This window comes from Alligator mississippiensis, chromosome 2 (genome assembly GCF_030867095.1).
Source record: "Alligator mississippiensis isolate rAllMis1 chromosome 2, rAllMis1, whole genome shotgun sequence".
NCBI classification, from domain to species: Eukaryota; Metazoa; Chordata; order Crocodylia; family Alligatoridae; genus Alligator; species Alligator mississippiensis.
In genome coordinates, this window is record NC_081825.1 from 230,583,422 (window position 1) to 230,600,293 (window position 16,872).

At 39.0% G+C, this 16,872-nt stretch overlaps 1 protein-coding gene across 4 annotated transcripts in view; it reads left to right on the forward strand.

Annotated features, from left to right (window-relative positions):
- The window catches only part of PALS1 (protein associated with LIN7 1, MAGUK p55 family member), a 94,673-nt gene extending 78,362 nt beyond the window's left edge, over positions 1-16,311 (forward strand). For all 4 annotated transcript variants that reach the window (XM_006266428.4, XM_006266429.4, XM_019476760.2 and 1 more), the window contains 6 exons: positions 209-280; positions 1,264-1,335; positions 3,312-3,479; positions 4,607-4,809; positions 7,209-7,319; positions 13,153-16,311. In XM_006266428.4, coding sequence (XP_006266490.1) covers positions 209-280; positions 1,264-1,335; positions 3,312-3,479; positions 4,607-4,809; positions 7,209-7,319; positions 13,153-13,329 — 803 coding nt within the window. In that variant the 3' untranslated portion in view covers positions 13,330-16,311. The remainder of the gene's footprint in view (positions 1-208; positions 281-1,263; positions 1,336-3,311; positions 3,480-4,606; positions 4,810-7,208; positions 7,320-13,152) is intronic.
- Positions 16,312-16,872: the final 561 nt, after the last annotated feature.

The window sequence follows — 16,872 nt, forward strand, 5'->3', positions numbered from 1 at the left end:
TTGCCGTAAACCCCATAAAATTTAAAGTTTTCTGAATTTATTATCATACACCATGTCCTATTTGAGACTTGTCAGGTTTGGAGGTATGATAACAGTAGTGAAATTGAGATGTGATTCTTAAAAGAAAATTGGTATTTTACTTGTCAATAGAAATAAGTATGGCTTCCCATTTTAACTGCTGTTGTACATTTTTTTTTTATTCATGAAGGAAAGAGTTTTCAGCAGCAAAGAGAAGCAATGAAGCAAACTATAGAAGAAGACAAGGAGCCAGAAAAACCAGGTTTGGAAGTACACGCTCTAAATCAGGGGTGGCCAACCTGTGGCACAGGCAGCTTGTGTGTGTGGCACAAAGCAGATAGTAGATAGGACAGGGAGCAGAAAGCAGAGCAGTAGATTGGGTTGGGGAAGGGAATCAGAATGGCATTTGTGGCACACCTACCTGAAAGGTTGGACCCCACTAAACAAAAAACTCTGACTGTGATGTCTGGAGCCTTGTCTAGATTGAGATTTATAGGGCATTCTCTCCCTGTTGGTCTTGCAGAGGTGGGATAATTCTCTGAAATTCTTGTTTTAAGTAAAGATTTGGGGTGTCAGCTGGTTTATGTTCTCATAGCTAAGCAGATGTTGAAATTATTCAGGAATGCTTAGAGGTTGACCCTCAGTATTTCTAAACTGAATTGATTCTACTCTTTCTGGTTTGAAGATCAGAACAGCAATAGTAAGAGACAAGTTTTAAAAGAAAACTTCTAAAAATCTGCATATTCCACCTGTGATCACCTTAATTAGACAAAATTGGGTGAAAGCCAAGTCAATTCAACCATCAAAGGATGATTGTAACAACTGCCCTACATGAAGGGGCAGGGAGTTTAAGAATATTAGAGAGATCAAAGAATGCAAGTTTATAGATAGTTGAGGCACAAAACAAGAGTCAAGAGTTTTTTAATAGTAGGAAATGTAAAGGATTTTGGAAATGGGGAGGATAAGCAACAGGTTTTGTTGGATATATTGGTTAAGAGAGAAAAACGTGTTAGAAAACTGCATGTTGTGGTCGGTGTTAGTATTGAATTTTTTTAGAGATACAAGAATAAGTTTTATGTATCAAATCACAGAAAGGACAGAAAGGATATCTTATTTCTTAATTAAATATTAACTGCATAAGAGATTTGAAAAACAAAATGTATGCTTTTACTTTTTAGGTATGCAGGGAGAGAGAATGCTTTTTTTTATTTATAGAAATGTGACTTGTGATTTTATTTTAACCAGGAAAGCTCTGGTGTGCAAAGAAAAATAAAAAGAAACGGAAAAAGGTTCTGTACAATGCCAATAAAAATGATGGTAAGTAGCCACCTTGACGTGAAGTGTTTACCATTGCAGAACAACTACAGAAAAATCGTGGCATGATGTATAATTTTGGTGTAAAATGGAGGTTGTTTGGAATTATCTAATAAAGTGTCCTGGACACTCAGTTATGACAAACCAATCTATTATAGCATCTATAAAGTTGGTCTCTGTTATTCCTAATGTAGTAATCATTTCAAAGTCAATAGATGAGAATGAAACCATGCTTCCAGAAACAATTTCTTATAGTTAAGTTTATACTGTATTCCTGCAAAGGACTTTGGAATTTATGGTATACATTTATGTGGAGCAAAATCTGATAAAAATTCACATTATTGTCTATAATTATTAAGACCAGGAAATAATTGCCAAATGAAGATGTCTTTTGTGTTTTGCTGTAAATGTAGTAGGCTTATCAATAAACCCAGAGGTTTCCCAACCACCAGGCCCAATACCGGGCCACGAAGGGTTGGCCGCTGGGTCATGGCACAAGCGCCCCACTCAGACCCCTGTCTGTCCACCTGGGCAAGGGGCTTCTGCCACTGGCAGTCTTGCGGGGTTAAAGCTGGGCAGTGGGGCAGCCCCGGGAGGGAGGCAGCTGGCTCCATGCACCCCATCCCACTCTTGCTGGTCCACAATATAAAAAAGGTTGGGAACCACTGAGTAAACCTGTTGCCTGGCTTGTGCCATTACTTGTCAATTGGGCCTGGTAATAGAGTGGCGGCAGCACTCTTCCTTACCACAAGGATAGAAATTGCTACACACAAACAAATCTGAACAGATAAACAGAGTGGAGGTGAATTGATTCAGATGTTAGCCAGAGGGCTGGTACAGTTCTCTCAGGCTCCTGGCACACATTCATTTAGCAGTGTAACAGGATCTGATCACCAACTCCAGCAATCACACATCCTACCATGCCATACATGCATGGCAGGAGGCATAGTTTTTGGATCAGGGATCAGATTCCAGTCATGCCCTTTCTACTTGCTAGTGCAAAGGAACCCAGGATCATGATCCTGGGCTCCCCCTGCACTGACAGGTTGAAAGCCAGGTGTTCACAACTTCACATGTGAGACTGTGGGTGGGCACCTCTGTGCCCTGTGAAGGCAAGAGGAGGGAGCCAATTGGCTTCCCCCAACACAGAAAGTTTAAGACCAGCACCCACAGTCCCACATGCAGACTCTAAGAGCTGCTGGGGACCTGGGGCTGATGCCAGTAATCAGCTGATTGTTGGCCCATAGCAGGTTCAAGACCCAGGGCAATCGGGCTGGGGCTGACAGTCAGCTGAATGTCAGCCCAGGCACCAGAAAGTCCTGGGGTTTTAGAAAAACCTGTGGTTTTCAGACATCCCAATGTCCCCGGACATCTAAAAACTGTGTGCAGCCCAACTCCTCTCAACCCAGCATTTTAAATGCCTTGTCCCACAGCCTCTGTGGGTACTGCAGGGCAAAGCCAGAAATGCTGCCAGGCATAGTGGTTGCCAGGTCCCCCCTGGAAGGGAACCTTGCAACCCACTCCCCTAGCAGCCCATTTTGGCATTGGGACCAGGGCTGTCCCAGTCCCCATGCCAATTCCTGTCCTGATGCTAATGCTGATAATCAGCTGATTGTTAGCATTGGGACAGGAGCATGCTACACATTCAATTTATGGTACCATACAAACGAGCCACAAAGATGTTCCACATATGGAACATCTTTCGTGGCTGATTTGTCACTTTATGGTGCCATAAATTGGCTGAACGTGTAGCACTGTTACTAACATGTTAATCACACCAGAAGTGTAATATGTGCCCGGGACCTCAGACTCAAGCATACAAAAGGCACATACAGTGAGAGGGGAAGAAAGAATGGGTTTCCTTAAGCCCATTATAGCAAGGAAACTTGTGGCAGACAGTGCTGCTGTAATGCAGCAATAGCATCAGCTGTGATAGTGCCTTATAACATTTTCACATTTTTTTTTCCTTTTCTCTGAAGATTATGACAATGAGGAGATTTTGACTTATGAAGAAATGTCACTGTATCACCAGCCAGCAAATAGGAAAAGGCCTATTGTTCTGATTGGTCCACAGAACTGTGGCCAGAATGAACTGCGCCAGAGATTAATGAATAATGAAGCAGATCGTTTTGCAGCTGCAGTTCCTCGTAAGTCTACAGGGTGTAGTGTAATCCCTAACTACTGTAATCTGCAACTAAATAGTCTCAGGCTGACGGGCAAGGTTAGGAATTTTGCAAGCTGGACTGAGTAAAGTTAGCACTTGCTAAACAAAAAATAGTAAAGAAACAGTGAAGAGAAATCTTCTGAAAGAGAATGGCTTTGGTGAATCTGTTATTAACCTTAATGTCTCAATAAAATGTTAAAGGAATGCTGGAGCAAGTCCATGTTTATCAGATGGTTCATAACACTAGGATCACATGCCATCATTTAAAAAAAATTTAAAAGGTGCATTTCCCAGAACTGCTCTTAACCTAGGTGTCTGGGCTAAATTCCAATTAAAGGAACTGTACTGTGCCTTCTTTAATTTCCCCTGGAGTTTCCATTGAATATATAATTTATGACAAATAGTGGAGGATACCATAGTATTTCTGCATTCTGTTGGTTTTCAGCCAAATGCAGCTATATGAGTGAAGTGATTTCTTTTCTAGTTGGTAAAGTGTTTTTGGCTCCTCTGGGTGACAAACTCCACCTGTGAGATTGGTCTGCAAATTCAGCAGGTGTATATGCCCAGAGATATCACTGGAGAGAGATATCATTGTTGAAAAGAAAATATGTGCCTGTAAGTAGGTTGGCTAGCTTTCTGGCTTCTGCAGGCAGCTTTTGCTTCCTGAGGAGCTCCTCAGCTAGTCCTCCCACTAAAACACAGTCCTTAAGCAGCAAAACAAGGAAACAAAACTGAGCCACTCTGCACTGTCCCAGGCACTAGGAGGGGAGCCCTTGGCCTTTGCCGAGCACAACAGCCTTGGTCTCTCCTGGTAGCAAGCTTTTTTGCTGACAACTTAACTTCTTCCTCCCTCCCTTCCAGTCTGGGAGCTTTTTAACGCTCCTAGCAGAACACTCCCTGTCTGTGGGTCATTTGGATAGGCAAGCTATCTCAAAAGGTTCGCCTGTTTCCTCTTACAGGGACAGACCGCCCTGTTACACTGGCCATTTTTCCCCACTGGATAGTGCACAGTACTGTAGTACAAAAAAAAAAAAACGGTTTTACTCCAAAGCTATTTGGAATTTCAGAAGTACACTTTTTTCATAATTCCTTTTTGGTTCTTATTTTCAGATACCACTCGGAGCAGGCGAGAGAATGAAGTAGCTGGCCGTGATTACCACTTTATTTCAAGGCAGGCATTTGAGAATGATATAGCTGCAGGGAAATTTATTGAATATGGAGAATTTGAGAAGAATCTTTATGGTACCAGCATAGATTCTGTGCGGCAAGTAATCAACTCTGGCAAGATATGCCTTTTAAATCTTCATACCCAGGTACACCAAGAGCTGTTATTGCACATTGTTGGATTTTTTGGCTGGTGTTGTAAAAACTGAAAATATAAAAGTGCTGTGAAGGCATATGAAAGAACTATATTTGGTACAAGTAATTCTGCACTGGTGACCTGTGTGAAATGAACTCAGTTTATTAGCCCATGTATGTTCAGTCTTTTTAGACTGTGAGGGGCCCTTCTAAACAAGGTATTTGATAGTCAGGAAACAGGGAACTGATATCCACAGCCTGATCTATGGATAGGGGAGCTTCAGTCTCCAGAACACTGCCCTCCTTGCCCTTTTCCTCAGAGTTCTGTTACTCTCTAGAGTCTAAAGTAGTTTAGGGCTATACTTCACAACCTCAGCTCTCAGTGTTGTAAGGTAGTGCCTAGGCACTTCCTACTTGGCAAAGCTACAGATGGATTAAATGCACCAATGTTCTTTTTTTTTAACTTAATATATTAACATCCAACTTGCCAAGTCACAAATTTTACATTTAAAATGCATCCAATCCCCTAAAATATATAAAGGCAAATATCTATCTTCCATTGCTTGTGCTCCCTTAAGAACTTTAGTGACAGGCAACTCCCGTTTAGCACTCTTAATTGGTTCCTGAAAAGCGTTAAGCGAAATGAGGATTAAGTGAAACTGAAAATATTTGACGATCCAAGATGGCAACTGCAAGTGTTTTTAATGACTCAAGATGATGACTGCGAACATTATAACGAAACTCATTGAGTGCTAAGTGAAATCAGGCATCAATTTAAAATGAGTGTTATAGCAAAATAGAGCTAAGTGAAACAGCGTTAAGTGGGGGTTGCCTGTACTGGTAACTTGTTAGCCTGTGATACCTTAAAATTATAGTGCATACTTGGAGAACAAGGTGCATCAACAAACCCCATGTTATATAACGAGCCTTTCTGCCACAGTCCAATGGAGGGTCATGAGTCAGAACTACACTGCTGTCATTGTAGAACATAGGATTCACTAGTCATGGACCAGAACCCCTTTGTGTTAGATACTGTACAAATGTGATGGCCCTTGCTCCAAAGAGTTTGCAGATGAAGACTTAGGGATCTATGGAATGATAGAATAACTCAAGGAAGGGGAAATTAATTTAAAATGACAGAGAATTTTGATTAGAAAAGTAGCTCTCTCTTTTGACTGGTAATACTGGTTGCTATAAGTAATGTATATTTTTTCAGTTATTTACCAGACTCTTTTTAATATAGTTACAGTAGACAGAACTGGTAATTTTTAAATAGCATGAAGAATTGCACTCTTTTATTTAACAATTTTGGACAAAAGCAAAAAAGATATGTCAGTGAATTTTATTCATATAATTTTGTTATTATGTCAGTGTTATTTTACACAGTTACTCAGTATTTATTAAATGTGTCTTAAATTGTTCTTCCTTGAACTAATTAAGTATGAACAAAGAAAAATCACAACTGTGTAAATTACCAAACAATAATTGTTTCTGTTGTTTCTTGTTTTAAAAACATATACATGTGAAGAGCTTTTATATCTACTTTAACTGTTTTAAAAGGTCATCATTTATGTTTAGCATCAGTCCCAAAAAGTGTGTGCATGTACACACCATTCCACAGAAATGTAAGGGATGGGAAGAACTCAAAACAAGTAACAAAGGTTAATAAAGTCAACTTCATAATATCTTATGAGCCTGATAAGTAATCTCACTTTGCAGATCAAGAAACTAAGTCACAGAAGCCTTTTGAGCGCCAGTAGTAGAATCCATTTCTCCTGACTCAGTGTCCTTTGCTCTTTTCATATAACTATGCAAAATGAATGTTTGATATGCTACTAATGAACCTGTTTTGCCTTGGAAATAGTATATAACCTTAAACAGAAAAAAAAAGTCATTATTTAAGTATGAATTTTTTAAGCACATGATAGAACACACCTTACAACTGAGAACTAGATGTGGAAAAACTGCAGACGTAGCTTCAGGTTATTTTTTTGTATTAAAGACCTGAAAAAATGTAAATTTCAGTCAGTCTATTGACATGTTTCAGTTCTGCCAAATTTATTTTGGTCAGGACTGTTCTTATCTTGCTAAAAGGAACATTCTTGAACAAGAATAAATATTGGAGTTCCCTAAGGGTGAAAATACCCATCGCATAAGAAATGGTAAATAGCAGTAAAGTCAGTGATAATTAGGGGCATCATGTTGCCAAGCAATTAGAATGTAGCTATTAGTGAATGCTACACATAAAAATAAATGCTCAAAATTCATAGCCAGGTATATTAGCAGTAGAATTATATTAACATTTGATAATATTATATGAACTAAGTGTCATTGCCTACTTTTCCTTTAAAAACTTAGTTAATAGTATTTATTTTTTAAATAATAAACAGCACAAATGTGTTTTTTCCTTCAGTCATTGAAGACCCTACGCAACTCTGACTTGAAGCCATATATTATCTTTATTGCACCACCTTCACAAGAGCGGCTACGTGCATTATTGGCCAAAGAGGGTAAAAATCCTAAGGTAATGAACTGTAGTAATTTAAATATTTATTACAAAGCAGTTTGGGGCTTTGTTGGCAAGTGTGGAGCTCAGTTTTTCAGCACAACTTCAAAAGAATTCAGCATAAAACTATTGCTCATCATTATCTAAAACATATATGAAAATTTGTGGTAACCAATCTGTTGCAGTGGAAAGGTTAGACTTACTGAAATAAGCAGGAAGGTCAAAGGTCCACTTGAGCCTGTAGTCCCTTTGAGCTAGTTTTGTTAAGGCACATCAGTTTCTGTACCCAACAGCACAGAAGGTTAGCGTTGGTTCAGGCTGCCTTTGATTCCCCAGTCTGAATTACCCAGTTCCCATCAACAGCTGGGTCAGTTGGAGGTGGTCTTTGGCATCAGTCCAGAGCAGGGCTTGGATTTGCATTTCATAAAGCCATAATGAGATACACTAACCACTCTGCCACCACACTTCTCAGTGAGACCATGCTGTCTAGGAACTCCTCTTTGACTATGCATCTGAGGGTGAAGTTACACATCACACTTAGACCATACTAAGAACCCTTAAAACAGGAGCCTCCACATACCAAAGTTTGTTAACCTGTGCTGAGCGCCCTCTGAGCATCTCAGTTACGCCACTTCAGGCAAGGATTAACTCTGGGCTGTGCTACCTAGTTCACGTTAGGGTAACTTCAGTCTGCTCCATGGAGATAAAGTAAGTAATCTGTAGTCCTCCAGCATCCAAGGATGCACTGCTCCCAGTCTCCCCCAACTCCGAGAGCAGGGATAGAGACCAGCTGGCCTGGCTCCTAGCCATGCCTCTGCTTTCCAGCCATCTAGTGGCAAGTCAGAGCTGTGCAGGTAAGAAAAAGTATTAACCCCAAATGTGCAACTGCTCACAGCAATTTCTGACTTCAACACTGCTTAACATTCCACAGATTTAGTATGATCCAAGTGTAATCTGTACCTCCATACTTATATGGGACAGAGAATCCAAGTGGCCAGCTTAATATTTCTACAGCTGATACATCTTTTTTCTGTCATTTTCCTTCAGTAATAGAAATCTAAATCAAAACAAGAAACTGAGTATTGTACTATCTCATTCTCTGCCCACTGTTCTGCATCACTTGATGGCATCACTTGATGGCAGTGACTTTCTTTGGAGCCTAAACTTCTGCCTTTTACCCTGGGTTCAGTTCCTGTTTTAGTTCTTTCATCCTTCCAGGCAAAGGGGTCATGCTTTTAGGTATTTAACTCCAGAGCTGTAGGTGAGCCACCATTTAAAAATATTTGGAAATGTGGTAAGCAGGCTTTAGCTACAGCTTTTGTGCTCAAAAACAACCAAAGCAATAGAAGCAGAAATTCAAATGTTATCATAGCTAATAAAGGGCAGGTATTGATTGATACTTCAGTTCTAACCAGTTGTCTTTCCTTCTTTTCCCTCTTGTCTTTTTTTTTGCAAATCTTAGGCTCCTATATTTTTTTTTATGATTGTATATATCCAAAATATGCCTCAAAATGCCACATCATATCTGAATTGCAGAAGTAACTCACTGAACAAACAGATAGGATTTTTGCATTATTCAAACATTTGAAAGTATCTGTAGCTTGTGGTAAGACAAATATTACTTTCCTTTGGATCTTTGTTTCAGTAACTTTACTACTACATACCACATCAGCCATTGAAAAGACATTCTAGTCCATTCAGTCTGAACTCAAGTTACAATAGAAAATGCTAGTGCATGCCACTGCACAAAGGGATCAGTATGTGGTACACCAGTTGCATAACAACATGACATTCCTGAATGAAAATTAGGGAGCAAACTGTGGCTAAGCCAAGGCTTAGTATTTTATAGGCAGTCTATTGTGTTTTTTGAAATCTGATGTCAAATTCAGATTATCATAGGACTGCCTCTATTATTTATTTTAATACCTCTTTTTGTTTAATTTTAAACAATAAAAGTTACACAAAATATAAAGGAAATAAATAGTTTCAATTATAAGTATTTGGAGATGTTGCAAACACAATCTCTGTGCTAAATGTTTGACCCTGAGTGGAAAGAATTCTGACTTATTTAAACAATTATTCTCCTGTTCACAATCCAGACTGGTTTGCTTTGTGATTGGACTCTGTCTGGTGGACATTTCAGGACAAAGTTAGTGAAAGAGCTCATTTGAACAACATGAATTGTAGTAGAATTGAATGCAAGTCACACATTGTGGAACAATGAACAAATTGACAAGAGGAGCATCTATTCTGAAATATAGTGGCAATGAAAGGAATTTAAGAACCATGATGAATAACCAGTGGACCAAAAGCATAAGCATCTGTAGACATGTCTGAAGTGAACATAAGCATAAGCGTTTTTCCACATAAGCAGAAAAATGCCAAGTAGGAAGATTATATCAGCTCTTTATACAGAAATAGTGGAACCATTACTGAACCATTGTGATCAGTTCTGGTGTCCACACTTCAAAAAGGATGTTGAAAAATTGGAGAGCATTCAGACAGGAGAATTAACAGCTGAAGATCTGGAGGCATATCAGAGAGTGGCCAAAACTCAAACTAAGTATTTTATCCAAGAGAAAGTTAAAAAAGAAGTGGCTTTATAATGGAGTATGAGTACATACATGGGGAAGTGCTTTCTGATGGTAGATAGCTCTTTAATCAGCAGAAAAAGGCTTGAAATGTCTTACAGATCTGTTTCTCTAGGCTCTTCCTCTCTATTTACTCTTTATTCTATTGTTGTTTCCTTTCCCTTGGTACTTTTTTTGTAAATCAAGAAGACGTCCTCTGAGTAGTGATAATACATTTATTTTATGTTTGAGCAAGGTTTTCGAAACATTTTGAAAGATTTTATGTATCTAGTTGAACACACGCATACAAGAGCTGCATATAGGCATATAACAGTCTGGCCCTCTGTTTCAAAGGTATATGAAGAAGTTGCTTTTGGATTTCCCACAGTTTAAACACAACTGAGTCTATTACAGAGATAAGGGAGTAAATTTTTCACTTGGCATCTAAATACCACTCAGAAAGTACCCTGATGAAAGTTTGCGCCAGGTACCTTCAGGGATATTTGTTTAAATAATGAATATGTTTTCAATGTATGTTTTTCAGAATTAAGAAAAAGGATATTACTTGACCTTCCATGGGAAGTTTTTATGTTCCAGCAGGGTTTCGAAATGGTTGTATAAGATCTCAACAGATCCATACCGGACTGTTTCACCAAGCCAGAAGTTAGATCTCTACAATAGAATAAAACTTGGAGACTTGATGAGGGAACCTGAAAGCTAAGAGAAAAGCTTTCCAGTAGTTACTGGGTACTTTTAAGCACATAGATTTCATAGACATTAGGGCTGGAAAGGACCTCGTGAGATCATCAGGTCCAGCCCCAACGCAAGGGGCAGGAAGTCAGCTGAGGTCAGATCACCCCAGCAAGATAACCATCCAAGGAGGTTGCCCCCTTCCCTCCTTTCTGTTCCGTGTGTCATTGGGTTTCTAAGCCTCCCCCAGAGGTGCTGGCTGCAGCCCAGGCTAGGGAAGGGGGCTGAGCTGTGCCAGTGCTTCTGCTGCTTAGCACCCCCTGTGATGGCATGGTAGACATGGGTGAGAGCTGGCAGGGCTTCATCAGGACCATGTGAGCCTTTGGTCCTCTCTGAATGTGACCCCAATGAAGAAGCACACCAGGCAACATTACCAGCCAGGAAGGCCTCACGGATGGACTTTTTTGGGACAGAGGCTGTGTAGCAGCTCCTTGTCAGCTTGGCTGGTTTCAACCACCGAGCTACCAACAGGAAGCCTGGGATGGCCCTGCAAAATGCTGCTAGCATAGAAATGTGTATTGTAAAGCTAATTCAGTTTGGTTCTTCACTTTTAATGTTAGTGAATAATCTTCAGCTAGACCATACTGGAAGCACTTTGCCTGTATAATTATGCCTGTAATACTGTATGGCAAAGCAATCCCATTATGAATACATCTACCAACAAGAGTCTTGCCAGTATAACTGTATCATACCAGGAGCTTTTGCTAGCCAAGCTACACCAGTCCAAGGGTCACTCATTTCACCGGTGATCAACCAAACCAGCAAACATATGTTGATTTTAAAATTAAATTTGTTTGTTGTCATTTACTTTCCCACTGTTCTTGCATTTTTTTTAATTGGCAAATATTGCATATTCGCTAATAGGTTGAGATGCAAGTCTGCTTGATGTTGCAGGCTAAGCCCATTGAGGGTAAGAGCTTGCTTAGATGCTACAGAAAGTAATGTAGGAAGGATTCACTACACAGCACTCTTCCATTGACCCGGTCTGGTATGAGGTACTGAACGTGACCCTTGAAGCATTAGAAATGCTAATGCTAGAAAATGTTTTTGTCAGATTCAGATTCAAATTATTACATTTTCTCTCTTTTTCTCAGTTCCCACTGCCATTTCAGGTGGATCTGGCATTCATTATACTCCTGCTGAGCAGTTACGCAAGGCTGATACCTTTCAGTGTCGAATAAAATAATTGTGTGCTTAGTTTTTTGTCACAGTAATTTAAAAAGCATTTGGGATGGATGTGGGTATAGTGTATTGCTGGTGGTGGGAAAGTGAGAATATGTTTTTGGTTACAAACCATTTCCATCTTTAATGGCCCAGTTGGGGATTACATAACAGGAATTATTTTTTTGGTTTGACAGAAGTTCCCACTTTCTTCCTTCCCCCAGGAAATACTTGGGGTAGTGGATTTTTTTATTTATTTTTTTTTAACTAAAGCCCAATAAAGTTCAGGCTTAAACTGCAAAACTCGGGCTAATTTAAAAATCCCATTTACTAAGTATTGTAGTGAAATAACTATCTGCTCTCTCGTGCAGTCTTTCTGGCTCTGCTACCTCCGCTTCCACTGCCTTGAAAGTGCCTTTTCCATTTTTCCTGAAATATGTATTCAGTGTTGAGACGATTCCTTCAGTTTGCCTTGTGTGGCTTTTACCTTGTTTCTCACTATAGTTGTCTGGTCCATTCCCTAGATGTTTTCAGGGGAGCATATTTTAAGTGACAGCTGTTATCTTAAACTGTGGTGTAATAACTTGTTGCATGTGTTGTTACACCTGCAGAGTTGTGGTTTTTTTTCTTTCTGTAACTGAGTTCACATTTACATATAAACAAAGTCATTGTGACAGTATTTCAATATCACTTGTTCTTCTTGTTGAAAGGTGGTGGACTTAGGAGCTTGTGTCATTGTTGCCCCTTACTTCAGATGAAATACTTTCACGCTCACTTCCTTCAGAGGCAGTCGCATGCTGAACAGTGCATTGCAGTGTTCATTCTATATTTTTCTTTGCATTCTCTACAGATATCTTTACTCAAAACTGCATCAGTTTAATGAGGCAATAAGACTTAGTGTGACCAGCAACTTTCCCTCTAAGCTGCACAGCCGCACAGGCACTCCTGACAGCGCAGCATGAGCATGACTAACATGGCCACTCACGCCACACAGCTTAGAGGGAACACTGGTGACCGGTTGCTACTAAAGACTTCAGCATCATTTTAAAGCACATACTACAAACTTCTTTACATATAAGGAGCTCTCAAAACATGCAGAAATATCTGATGCCTTTCTTCCCTTTTAGTGGCAGTTTGAATCATATATTATAGTTGCACATTTCTGTATTTTTCTCAGCCTTTTGTGTATGGAATTTGATTTTTCTAACAGTTTGCTAATCAGATTTGCCAATGTAATGGAGAGCTGTATGGGAAATATAAGAACTTTTTTATGCAAGTACTTTTGTGCTTTCTTCAATGATTCTAGATAGAGGTATGTGATATGTTCATATGTTTGCAGTAATTCAATTTCTCTTGCATTCTCATTACAGCCAGAAGAACTAAGAGAGATCATAGAGAAGACCAGAGAGATGGAGCAGAACAATGGACACTACTTTGACACAGCAATTGTGAATTCTGATCTGGACAAGGCATATCAGGAGCTACTTCGTCTAATAAACAAACTTGATACAGAACCTCAGTGGGTGCCATCCACCTGGTTACGATGAAAATGAACAATTCCAAGGGAGGAGAGAATTTCTTTCTGGCAATCTGTCAGAGTGAGATTGTGCAGATTGTAATATTAGGTGGCAGTGTGAGCTCTAGACCTCTATGGTTGCACCCCTTGATAGTGTATTTGTGAAGAAACATCCATTAGGCAGCTTGTAAATAGAAAGATTAACTGAGTGTTTGAGTTTTCTTCTCCTCTTTGGACTATAAGTGGAAACTGCAAACAAGCCAGTAAAGTTTCTAGACCTTAAGATATCCTTTCTATAAGCTGCTTTAGACATAATAAATGCACCTATCTTCTACTTAAAAATCACCTTACTTTAAAGAGACTTTAAATGTGTATATATTCAGTCCATATGGTCACAGTTATAAATATTGTTATTTAACACTTAAGTTAATTATCTTGTGGAACACGATGCGAGTTTGAGCATATACCTTTTGGGTAGAGGAATAATATACGCAAGAAATTACGTTTGTATTCATTAGGAAAATCTTCCCTTAAAAAAATAAAGGTGCCACTTGGTTCTGGAGCTGCCCTGTTAGGCTTGAATTTTTTTAAATGAAAAATGACATTCCACTTTCTAATAGCACTGTACTTTGATAAATGTGTATAATGTAAATATTTCACCTTCTTTGGTCTTTTTAGTCAAACTTTGTAAATCACACTTGACTGCACATTAACTTTAGGTCCAATGAAAGATGAAAATATACTGATCTTTTTAGATGTGATATTTTTATGGAATTTTTTTCTTTAAAGCATATCAATTGATTGGAGGGTCTTTGTTCCCCACAGATCTGTAGAGCTATTTAGAAGGCAGAGGTTATATTTTTATGAAAAAATAATCATTGTTATAAAACATGCTGATTTTTTTTAATTCTTCCTCAGTGTAAACAGTTCTCAAGTTTCTAACAAAAAGGTTACTGACTAAATAGGATAATGTAATGAACGTTGGAAGATTGTCTTCTATTTTTGTATGGACATGGTGGCTGCTTACAGACGTGGCAGGAAAAAATGTACTTTCAGCTAGGTGTACCGCACAGTGCATGTCCAAAAGAGGCATTATGTTAGTTTGACAAGCTCACCTGTCTATATAGATCAGGCACTTCAGTAGAGCTTTTTGGCACTTGAATTGGCTTTAGATAAAAGAACCAGGAAGTCCAACTGAAACTCCTGATCCATACAGACGCTGGGGAGCTAGATTAAACTAGTGTACTTCCTCTTCCGGTAAAGTGTTGTTGGCTTTTTTTTTAAGAGGGTGGGGGGGTCCACATCTGTCAGTGGCTGATATGTTTTGTTGACTGTTGGTTACTAACTGGAATTTAGATTTGCTGAATGTAGCTGCTGTGTAATGTAAACCAGTATTTAATTGACCAGTAAGTTACTGTTTTGCATTTGCTCAGTTTTACTGCAATACTGAGTGTAAAGCACTGGCAACTGACTTAGAAGTCACATAGAAGGGGAATTTAAAAAAACCGCCAAAAAAAGGAAGGGGGAGAAAGAACTTGAGGAACAGAAATGTAATATAAGGTCTACGTTCTACCATATTCTGCCAACTAAGATCAGAATGTTCCTACACCCTGAAAGAATTTTCTGACCTGTGAAGATTTAAGGGCTGCAGCTGTCACATCTGTAGCAGTGCTGTTTTAAATAGTGAAACTAAAGAGTAAGTATCTTGTTTTTGCTTTTGGATCACGTGAACAAACTTGAATGTGATTTTTTTGTTTTCATTTTAGGCATACCATTTCCTTGTTCCCTCAGTTAAACACTGGAATTACATCAATAGGTAGTTGAATTCAACTTAACATTGAGGAACAAAGTTAGCTGGTTTTTTACTTTGTATTGTGTATACTTTTATTAACAAAGTTTAATGGAATGTATTCAGGCAAAACCCTTGCCTTTTTATGTTCGCAGTTGAATGAAGAGCTGTAGGGTACATAGTGAGCAAGTTAATGTGAAAAAGTTGTTTCAAGTAACTTTCATAGTTAGTGGACTAACATTCTGTAGTGAACAAATACACTGCATTTTATCTTCACTGGCTAGAGACCCCTAGCAAGTCGACTGCCTTAGAGAAGTTATGTGCTGTTTAATAGGATTCTAGAGCTGGGTTAAGAGAATAGTCTGTAGACAGGCAGCAAAAGGAAACTTTAAATGATACGGACACAAACTTCCTGTCATATTAGAACTGTATTCAGTGTAACAGTGACTGCCTTGATGCAGCATTGTGGCCATGTTGTCAGACTGTTAATGTTTATGAAGGCTGGTACATTGTTCTTCCTTTTGGACTAATAAGCGCTTTATTTTCTCTCTCATGTTCCCCTGAATTGTGTGAGATGAAAACTTTATTAAACAAGTTTCTCATATGTAGATTTACACTTTGTTGCCAGATGTTCAGCTGTACCTGCTCTTCATTTTTGTGTGTGCTCTTGTAGTTCACAATGAGATCAAGTTATGGAAGTCAGAAGTTGGTAGGTCATAGTGCCTAACGCTGGCTTGGTCTCCAGTTATGGGTAGGCTTAGGCAATGCTGAGAAGTAAAACAGGCTCTGCATTTTCCACCAGTTTTAGGGCTGGACCTTGAATTGCTTTGAAATGGAGTAAGAAAGCACTTTCTACCATTTTATCATGAAGGAAAAATGTATTAATTCCCTTTGGAGTTAAAGACAGTGGAACACTACAGCATTATCATAAGCTTGAAAGGGGAAGGTATATTTTTTACCAATCCAGACTTACTGAAAAACGCATTTTGTTAGCTGAACTGAACAAAAGTATTAAGGAGTATGAATGCAATTGTGGCTTTTTAAAATAAGATGGGGACTTCATGCCTTAAAAATTAAGGTATCACTTAACTGTGGTTAGCCCCATGTTGTACTTTTATACATGTACCTGCACTCTGTATTTTGAGACATCATGAACTGCACGCTGATGTAAAAAATGTAAAATATTTCTAGATTTAAAATAAATCACTGTACAATTTTATCTGATGCAGCTAAACTCAAAGTTGTTTTTTCTGTATTAGCAGGTACTTAAGCAAAGACTGCATTGGGTGTTGTGAATACTGTTACTTTAGCATTTCAGTTGGTTCAATAGTGTCACTCATCTGCGCAAAAAAAAAAAAACGGTGCTGGGGAGGGGAATGAAGTGTCCTTTGGGCATCCAAGTAGATAAAAGTATTGGCTGCTTCTGCAGCAGCTCATTAGAAAACATTTGATAGGGAAGATCCCAAATTAATGGATGAGCTTAGTCTGCTCTTGTACTTATTTCTCAGTAAGATTTGAGGGCAACAGCAGAAAGTCTTCCCCATGCCCTCATTATATTAAGGTTGCACTACCATACACTCATGGTAGGGAGTGCATAGTGGAAGTTATGCAGTTCTGTACATGGTGTTAGTCTAATGATCTTAATGCTGTTTTTGAGAAGACCCTATCCTCTTGCACTCCACAGCAGACTGCTCATTTGGCAGGTGGTAAGTTTGTACACTGTCATAACCCTGCTCTGAACAGCCTTATTATTATAGGAGGAAGATTGCCTAACAATGATTTTTT